Below are 10167 nucleotides of genomic sequence, written 5' to 3'. Positions count from 1 at the left end.
TCAACATGCCTGGAGGTGTTTAAAAAGGGGTAGATGTAGTACTTGGGGACATGGTTTAGAAGTGGTTCTGCCAGGGTAGGTTAATGGTTGGATTTCATGATCCTAAACGTGCCTTCCAGCCTCAACAATTCTATGATTCTATGATTCTATTCTATGAAATCCATGCTGATGTTTCTTGGACATGTTCTTCTGTTATCGGTGCCCAGAAATGTCACCAAGGAGGGCTCTGACTGATGGCACAACACTCCTCACCAAAGTGAGCTTGGACAGCCAGTGGCTCCCTGGGTTGCACATTTGGACTCTTTCAAAGACAGGTGCTACACTTGCTTGTCCTCTTTCACCAGAGACCTCTGCAATCCCATGACCTTTCAAAAGGGATATTCCAAAGAAATATTGATCTTCCCCTGTAACCTCATTACCACTCTTCTCCCTGGTACACACTGTGTGTACTTTCTCTAATCTTTCAGATGCTTACCCTTCTCCTGAGACAATGTTCATTTCTAAAGTCATCTTTGCAGATGCAGACTCTCTGGGCAAAGGCCCTTTCCTTTCTTCGCCAGTTTTCTCCTCCCCTTACTCTTTCTTCACTCAGATACCTCTCACCTGTGCTGCTGCTGTGACTTTCAAGGAGTTCAAAGCTTGCCTGTCTTTCAACAATCTAATTGTCTCCTCAGCCAACTCCTTAATTGTGTTTATATCTGTCTTGACTATCTACCTTCCTAAACTCTTTCTCATAAGAACTCCCTTGTAGAAAGGCAGCCTCATTAGAGGTAGCTTGTCCTGAGCGTGTGATTGTGGACTGTGTGTTATTGTTTAGGAAATCTGATTATGCTTTACTTTTCTTGTCTTACAAACAGGAAAAGTTCTCCTGCGCCTGGGTGCAGCCAGGGCTCTGAGGAGCGCAGGTGGGAGATGGGGCAATGGAGCTGTGACATCCAGCTGCAGACTTCAGTGGAGAAGTCTGATGCAAGGACCAGGGGTGTCAGTCCCAGGTGGCCAATGTCAGAAATGGGGAGGGCGGGGAGGTGAGGAGCAAAGCTGTCCTACAGTGTCAGACCTCCAGGGACTGCTTCGCCTCCCTGTCCAGACCCCCTGAAGGGACACCCTGTATCCAGAACAATCAGAGAATTCTTCTATCCTAATCATAAGTGATAATCAGGAGTAATATAGTATATCCTTTAAAATGAAAAAGACATTTTTCTTAGGTGCACTTTGAAATCTCCTCCTTAACTACACTCTGAAACCTCTCTAATTGGCTGTACAAGTCTTGAAGATTTGAAGAAAATTACAAGAACGATGAACACCTTGTTAGGGCTTTTTGTCTTTTAATGAGCCCCACGGTGTATTTGGTGCTGAGTCCATGAGCCTCAGGCACTGAGAGAAGATTGAACAAAGTGCTCCAGAAGTCCAAGTCAGAAGCAAAGTACCTTGAAGCCTTGATTGGCCCCACTGAGGGTCGTTACTGCCAAAGCCTCCCCATGGGCTCGTTAGAGGAGATAACTGGAGGCTGTGGCTGCAGGTAGGCAAAGGCACTGGGCAGGTGGCTGTAATGCTGAGGAACCCCTTGGCTTGGTTGATGCAGCAGAAAGGCCAACCCCTGACCCCCAGGCCCTGGGAAGGCAGGTCCTGCCCCTCACTGGTGGCTCAGGGCTCTTCCTGGGGGCCGTGGGGTGTGAGGGTGAGCGAGGCTGAGTGTAGGAAAATTCTGTGACACCTCCTGCCCTCCCAAAAAGGGGCAAGGACAAAACAAAATCCAGAGTCCCAAAAGAATCACAGAATCATTGAGAATTGCAAAAGACCTTTAGGATCATAGAGTCCAACTGTAAACCTAACACTGCCAAGTCCACCACTAAACCATGTCCCTATGTGCCACGTCTACACATCCGTTAAATACCTCCAGGGATGGTGACTCAACCACTTCCCTGGGCCGCCTGTTCCAGTGCTCGAAAGCCCTTTAGCTGACGAAATTTTTCCTAATACGCAATGTAAATCTCCCCTGGAGAAACTTGAGGCCATTTCCCTCAAGTCCTCTCTCTCATTACTTGGGAGAAGAGACCAACCCCCACCTCGCTACAACGTCCTTTCAGGGAACCGTAGAGAGCGAGAAAGTCTCCCCTCAGCCTCCTCTTCTCCAGGCTAAACAACCCCAGTTCCCTCAGCCGCTCCTCACAAGACTTGTCCTCCAGACCCCTCACCAGCTTCATTGCCTTTCTCTGGACACGCTCCAACACCTCAATGTCCTTCTTGTCATGAGGGGCCCAAAACTGAACACAGTACTCGAGGTGGGGCCTCACCAGTGCAGAGTACAGGGGGACGATCACTTTCCTAGTCCTGCTCACCACACTCTTACTGGTACAAGCCCGGATGCTGTGGGCCTTCATGGCCACCTGAGCACACTGCCAGCTCATATTCAGCCACCAACACCCCCAGGTCCTTTTCTGCTGGGCATCTTTCCAGCCACTCTGCCCCAAGCATGTAGCGCTGCATGAGGTTGTTGTGACCCAAGGGCAGGACCCGGCTCTTGGCCTTGTTAAACCCCACACCATTTGCCTCGGCCCATGGATCCAGCTTGTGCAGATCCCTCTGCAGAGCCTTCTGACACTCAGGCAGATCAACACTCCCACCTTAATTGGTGTCATCTGCAAACTTACTGAGGGGGCACTCCACCCCCTTGTCTAGATCGTTGATAAAGTTGATAAAATGTTATGAAAAAAGCATTTTCTCATCTCCTTTGGGTAATTAAAAGCCCTTGAAACATGGTGGAACCCGACTAGATACATCCCTCTGGGCAGAACGCTATGCGTTCACCAAGTTCCTTCAAGCCCAACTACTCATCTCAGTTATTAGCCATCTACTTATCCACCCAATCAGACCATAATGTCCTAACTGGACACAAGAATACTGTGGGGAATGAGGCTGATAGCATAGTGTTCGGCGCAGAGTCTAGTTGGAGGCCTGTAGTAGCAGTGCTCCCCAGGGGTCAGTACTGGCCAGTCTTGTTCAACATGTTAGTCAACGTCCTGGATGAGGGCACAGAGTGTACCCTCAGCAAGTTTGCTGACATCTGTTGGAAGGGTAACACAGCAGGGCATAGGCAGTCCAGGAGGTTCTTGGATTGTATTGCCAATGTCTTTCTCCCAGTGGTAGGGGAGCCAACGAGGAGAGGAGCTCTGCTGGACCTTGTCCTTACCAACAAGGAGGGGCTGGTAGGCAGTGTCAAGCTCAAGGGCAGCCTGGGCTGCCATGACCATGAAATGGTCGAGTTTGAGATCCTCAAGGCAGTGAGGAAGGTGCGCAGCAAGCTGACCACCCTGGGCTTTAGCAGAGCTGACTGTGGCTCCTTGATGCAACTGCTCAGTATAGTGCCATGGGATGAAGCGCTGGAGGGAAGAAGGGCCCAAGTAAGCCAGTTAATATTCAAGGCTCACCTCCTCCAAGCTCAGGAGTCATGCATCCCTACAAAGAAGAAGGCAGGCAGAAAAGCCAGGAGTCCTACATGGATGAACAAGTTGCTCCTGGACATGCTCACAAGCGAAAAGGAGGCCTATAGGGGGTGGAAACAGGGGCGGGAAGCCTGGGAGGAATACAGAGAAATTGTTCAAGCAGCCCCGGATCAGGTTAGGCAAGCTAAAGCCCAGATAGAACTAAATCTGGCCAGGGGCATCAAGACAAACAAAAAATCCTTCTTTAAGTATGTCGGTGAGAAAATAAAGACTAGGGAAGATGTGGGCCCTCTCCGGAAGGAAATGCAAGAACTGGTCACCCGGGACAGAGACAAAGCTGAGGTCCTCAATGACTTTCTTGCCTCAGTCTTCACTGGCAAAGACCGCAGCCACACTGCCCATGATGCAGAGGGCAAAGGCAAGGAGTGGGAAAATGAAGAACCACCCACTGTAGGTGAAGATCATGTATAAACCACCTGAGGAACCTGAAGGTGCACAAGTCCATGGGACCTGATGAGACACATCCGCGGGTCCCGAGGGAACTGGCAGATGAAGTTGCTAAGCCACTGTCCCTCATATTTGAGAAGTCGTGGCAGTCTGGTGAGCTTCCTGCTGACTGGCCAAGGGGAAACATAAGCCCTGTTTTCAAAAAGGGAAATAAGGAAGACCTGGGGGACGACAGGCCAGTCAGTCTCACCTCTGTGCCTGGCCCGATCATGGAGTGGATGATCCTGGAAACTCTGCTGAGGCACATAGAAAATAAGGAGGTGATAGGTAGCATCCAGCATGGCTTCACCAAGGGCAAGTCATGCCTGACAAAATTTGATGCCCTTCTATGAACGGGTTACATAGTCTATGTTACATGTCTATGTCCTTTGCCATGCCAGCCTTTCCTACCAGGGTAGTGTTTTCAAATCCTATGAAAAAGAACACTTGCATCTTCTCCAGGTCCTTAAAAACATGATAAACAGGGCAGGTGGCAGGACAAACCCTTGCAGGAGGTTTCAAGCTAGATGCCTCAATGCAGAGTACCACGCATTGACCACACACCTCTGAGCCAAATCAGCCGTCTGGTTAGTTACCCATCTACTTATCTACCCATGCAAGCCATGACATCCTAATTCGGGCACAAGCATATTGTGGGGGAAGATGTTGAAAACTTTGCTGACTTCCAACTTAAAAGACCAGCACTGCTCTCCCTGCGCTGAGCAATCCTGTTCTTCCATCACAGGAAGCAGAGAATGGTGGGACACAAGCTGCCCTGGGTAAATCCAGGGTTCAGACAACCACAAATGGGTTCTGAGGGGACGCACTCCGGGGCACAGCCTTGAGTTCCCCTGTTTATCCATTGGCCATTTTTATAAAAGAGCATGCACTATTTGGATGCTGCCAGTCATCAGGGAGTTCCCTCCCTCAACCTCCATGGCCTTTCAATGATTACGGAGTGTCATTGGACACGTTGGGACATTGGCTTACCCTGTCATCTCCCTCAGCTGCCACCCCTCCTGTCCCATAGACTGGTAAGGATTGTCTTAGTTAAGGTGACTTGGGAACAATCCACTGCTGGTGGTGTTCCTCCAGATTCCTGCCCCGAGTCACAGAGCCCTGGGAGACCTTGCTGGGGCAGACTGAGGCAAAGAGGATGTAGAGAATCTCCGATATAGCTCCACCCGCTCTATGAAACGCAGCAGTGGCTTTGTTTCTCCTTGAGCACCTCCTGAAGGAGTAAACACTCATTCTGGTGCCCTTGAATTGCCTTTCAGGATAGACTGAATTACGATCTGGACTATAGCTGAGCTTGGAGGAGGCTGTCCTTGAAGACCAGCTGGACTGAGCTCTGCCACCATGTCACAGCTCTGTCTGCCACAGGAACGGCTCCAGCTCATCCTGTCTGTGCCCCTGGCTGAGATCATTGCTGCACGTTTGGGCTGAAGCCCCCCAGCTGTGGCACCAGGCAAGCGGTGACTTGCCATAAGGAATCCTGTTACCAAGAGTCCAAGACCCCGTATGTGTTACTGATGGGACAAGAAGAGGGGGTACTCATGGCCAGCTCTTCTTCTGCTGGGAGAAATGACACAGCTGGAAGTAGGTGTCTCTCCCCAGCTGACAGAGGGAACATGAGAGATTGCATCAGTCTTTTACACAGGCGGTTCCCCTGGAGCCCCAGGGACACCTCCAGGGAGCCCAGAGGGGACAGAGAGAGTGCCAGCGTGGGCTGGTCCTCTGCTGCTGAGCTGGGCCGGGCTGCTGGGCCGGAGGGAGCTCCTGGCAAGCGGGCAGCGCTGCAGAGAGACAGCTCTGCCCAGGAGCAGCTCCTCTGCACAGCGCAGCAGGGCTGAGAGCACTGCCTGCAGGCAGCGAGGGCAGAGCAGGGAGGCAGAGAGAGGTTGAAGGCAGTCTGGAGAGGGAGGATGCTGAGGGCTCACTGTGGGGGAGAAATCTTCATAGCCCTTGACATGGTAAGTCTCTGGGTTAGGGCAATTGCAGCTGCAGTTCCTGGAAAGATGTCCAAAAGCTGCTCCTCCCATGGTCTATGGGATCTTTCAGGAGGACTCCGACACTTCCTCTAGTGTAGAGGTGAAGTACGTGCTCCAGAGCAGGGATGCCCTGCTGTGCCTCCAGAGGGACAGGGCACGATGGCTGCCTTCTCCTTAGGACCACTGCCATGTGTGAAGGTGGGTGTGCAGGCAGGGGTGGGCAGGGCTGTCCTTGCCAGCAGGGTCCCTGCACTCCAGGGGCTGTGTGCCGGGGCAGGGACTCTGCTGCCTGCCAGGGTCAGCTCTCCCCCTCCCACGGAGGTGCTGTGGGGAGAAGGTGTGTGTGGAAGGATCAACTCCTTGCATGGCAGGGTCCTGGTGTTGCCGAGAGAGAACTGCGTGGGTCAGGGCTGCTCACAGCTGAAGGGCAGTGGCAGAGGCAACTTTTCAAGAAGAACCTCAAGGCAGGGGCTACCTGAAAGGGAAGGAGTTTGTGCTTTCAGTCTTCTGCCTTTTTTTTTTTTTTTTTTTTTTTTTTGGGGGGGGGGGGGGGGGTGAGACGTGGAGATTTGTCTCCCCGTCTCCCCGTTCTTCAGAAGGCACAGAGCCTCCAAATCTTTTTCACTTCGAGGTGAATAAATCAGGGAGTAAGAAAATCCATATGCTACAGCTTACAGAGAGCACCCAGCATCACCTTTCCAGCCTTATCAGCGTTGGTCAGATGTTCCTGTCAGAGCCTGCACCCACAGAAATGCTCCTGGGCAGTGTTCTGCTGCCAGGAGGTGTCTGCGGGACAGAGCTGAGCACACAGCGTCTGTGATGGGTTCTGTGTGCACTGCCGGTGAGGAGACGCGCTGCCAGAGAAAGAGCTCCCAGCAGGGACAGCTCCAGGCAGCAGAGCCCTGGGCTGGGAAAGAGAGGGAGCAGCTCCCATGTGCCTTGGGAGGGTGATTCGGGCACCTTCCTGCCATCTCCTGTAATGAGGGCGCCTTCTACTGAAAATCCCATGGTCTCCTCTTACGCCCAGCAAAGCTTCTGACATCAAGGCTGTGGGGTTTCTGGCTGAGGTGCCTCCTCAGCAGCCACACACCAAGGAGGAGAAACTCCTTAGTTCTATGGGTCTCTGTCTTCTCTCAGCAGGAGCATTTCTCCACCTTCCTCTCCTGTCCTTGCTGCTCTTGTTCTTACATCCATACTCTCTAGTAAGAGGGGGTTCAGGTGTGGCTCACACGCCAACACTGCCATGCAGCTGTGTCCGTGGGACCAAAGTTCTTCAAACCACCCAAACCTGTGGGGCTGTGGAAAATGCAGTGTGGAGCTGGGGGGTGAGCTGGCTCTGCTGAGATCACTGCACTTTGAGCACTTGTGGGAGTTTCCCTGGCATTCTCCTGCTGGAAAATGCTGACCAGCTTGTCTTCATGACACAGGGATTACCGATGAGGCAAACGGTGACTTTCAGAAGCTGCTCCACCTTTCCCAGATGCCCACTGCTGTCAAGCAGGGGTGACTGCTCTGGAGCCCATGGGCAGAAGCCTCCTCCTCATGCCGTGTTTGGCCAGAACAAAGCAGAGCTCAAAACTTGGGGAAATCAAAAGGTCCTAATCAAAAGGACACAGGGAATGTGAAGAGACTTGCTCAGCGCAGCCCTAACTTCTGAGTGTGCTTTCCTCCTTTGGCAGACCCTCATGAACAAAGGGATCAGATGTCCAACAGCAGCTCCATCACCCACTTCCTCCTCCTGGCGTTCGCAGACACACGGGAGCTCCAGGTCTTGACCTTCTGGCTCTTCCTGGGCATCTACATGGCTGCCCTCCTGGGAAACGGCCTCATCATCACCGCCATTGCCTGCGACCACCGCCTCCACACCCCCATGTACTTCTTCCTCTTCAGCCTCTCCCTCTTTGACCTGGGCTCCATCTCCACCACTCTCCCCAAAGCCATGGCCAATTCCCTCTGGAACATCAGGGCCATCTCCTATGCAGGGTGTGCTGCTCAAGTCTTTCTGTTTGTCTTTTTCATTTCAGCAGAGTTTTCTCTTCTCACAGTCATGGCCTATGACCGCTACGTTGCCATCTGCCATCCCCTACACTACGGGACCCTCGTGGGCAGCAGAGCTTGTGTCCGCATGGCAGCAGCTGCCTGGGGCAGTGTTTTACCCTATGCTGTGCTGCACATGGCCAATACATTCTCACTCCCCCTCTGCCAGGGCAATGCCCTGCACCAGTTCTTCTGTGAAATCCCCCACATCCTCAGGCTCTCCTGCTCAGATGCTTACCTCAGGGAAGTTGGGCTTCTTGTTGTTAGCGCCTGTTTGGCCTTTGGGTGTTTTATTTTTATTTTGGTCTCCTATGTGCAGATCTTGAGGGCTGTGTTGAGGATCCCCTCGGAGCAGGGACGGCACAAAGCCTTTTCCACGTGCCTCCCTCACCTGGCCGTGGTCTCCCTCGTTATCAGTACTGCCATGTTTGCTAACCTGAAGCCCCCCTCCATCTCCTCCAAATCCCTGAATCTGTTGGTGTCATTCCTGTACTCAGTGGTGCCTCCAGCAGTGAACCCTCTCATCTACAGCATGAGGAACTGGGAGCTCAAGGATGCCCTAAGGAAATGGATGACTGGTTTCTTTTCAGAAGCAGAAATGAACTGCCCATCTTGTTCTGTATCTCACTCATAATGTAATACATTACAGGCCCAGACTCTCTTTGGAAAGTTTTTTCCTTTTGTTTCCTTGGTGTTTGGCTTTTCATGGTTGTATGAATGCTGTCAACAAAAGAACAGAGTCTTCCTTTATCCTATTTCTATATCAGCATCTGCCTGTCTTGTGTGAACCAGAGACCTTATGCAAATAAGGAGCTGCTCTCTCTGTGTGTTTAAACAAAATAAAGGGCCCTGCACTGACTTGTTTGTCTGAGACCCATTCTCCAAGATGTTCTCTATAGCTGCAGGGGCCTCATCTGTGTGCTGAGGTGGAGGGGGCAGGAGCCACCCGAGCTGGGTCTGCCTCCCAGCCTGACCAGCATGGCCCTGGGCACCACAGCCCCCGGCTCTGCAGAGCCGCACCACCAGCTCGGGGGCTGTGGGACGCCTGGAGAGGGGTGCGGGAACAGCTGGCCAGGCCAGCACGGATGAGCTCTCTCGGGAAAAGGCTCTGAGGGGAGATGGGCTGTGGCGGGAGAAGAGCAGGGCACCGCGTGTGTGCAGGGCAGACATGGCAAGAGGAACCCTTACCTGCGGTGGGGCAGCTCGGGGCAGGCTGCCTGTCCCTGGGACTAAAGGACCTTCCTGAGGGTGCCCTGGACCAATTCTCTCATGCCATCCTGGGAGGACATTTGGCAGGGGGGGCTGCAAGCTGCCTGGGGTGGAGATCTCCTCAGCATGAAGGCTGGGTGGACAGTATCACTGGCCTGCACATCCTGCTGTGGGACCAGTCCCAATGGGGCTGCTCTGCTGGTCTGTGCTGGGGAGAGGGCAGGAGATAGCCAGGTTCAGGGAGTGTCTGGGCTGGTGGGGATGGGAAATGCCCCAGAGAGGAAAACCCCAGGGAAGAGCTGAAGTGTGGGAGTGTGCAGGGTGGGGACACACAGCAGTGTCCTGGCACAGCCGGGCTCCTGCGAGAGACATGATGGACCAGACGAGCAGGGTCTGGGCTGTGCCTGTGCCCACTGGACACCCCGGCGAGGTTGCCCCAGGGTCATCATCACAGAATCACAGTATCACAGAAACTCCTATATTGGAGAAGACCTGTAAGATCACATAGTCCAATCATTAAAACCTGTCAAACCTGATCTCCTTCTATGACAAGGTGACCCACTTAGTGGTGGAGGGAAAAGCTGTGGATGTTATCTACCTGGATTTTTGCAAGGCTTTTGACACCGTTTCCCATAGCATTCTCCTGGAGAAACTGGCTGCTCATGGCCTGGACAGGTATACTCTTCGTTGGGTAAAAAACTGGCTGGATGGCCGTGTCCAGAGAGTGGTGGTAAATGGAATTAAATCCAGTTGGTGTCCAGTGACAAGTGGTGTCCCCCAGGGATCTGTTCTCTCTCAGGCTGGGGCATGTTCTCTTTAATATCTTTATCAATGATCTGGATGAGGGGATCGAATGCACCTTCAGTAAGTTCGCAGACGACACTAAGCTAGATGGGCGTGTTGATCTGCTTGAGGGTAGATTGGCTCTGCAGAGGGATATGGACAGGCTGGACAGATGGGCAGAGGCCAATGGTATGAGGTTCAACAAGGCCAAGTGTCGG

General features: G+C 52.6%; 1 protein-coding gene across 1 annotated transcript; it reads left to right on the top strand.

The window, feature by feature from the left end:
• Positions 1-7622: 7622 nt before the first annotated feature.
• LOC309685024 (olfactory receptor 14C36-like) lies at positions 7623-8591 on the top strand (the record flags this gene model as incomplete). Its single annotated transcript, XM_082500844.1, has 1 exon — positions 7623-8591. One exon carries the CDS (start codon positions 7623-7625, stop codon positions 8589-8591), a length of 969 nt encoding a protein of 322 aa, XP_082356970.1.
• Between the last annotated feature and the right edge of the window lie 1576 nt (positions 8592-10167).

This window comes from Vanellus vanellus, assembly GCF_965231255.1.
Source record: "Vanellus vanellus genome assembly, contig: HAP1_SCAFFOLD_125, whole genome shotgun sequence".
Lineage (NCBI taxonomy): Eukaryota > Metazoa > Chordata > Aves > Charadriiformes > Charadriidae > Vanellus > Vanellus vanellus.
This window is presented reverse-complemented; position numbering and strand designations above follow the sequence as displayed.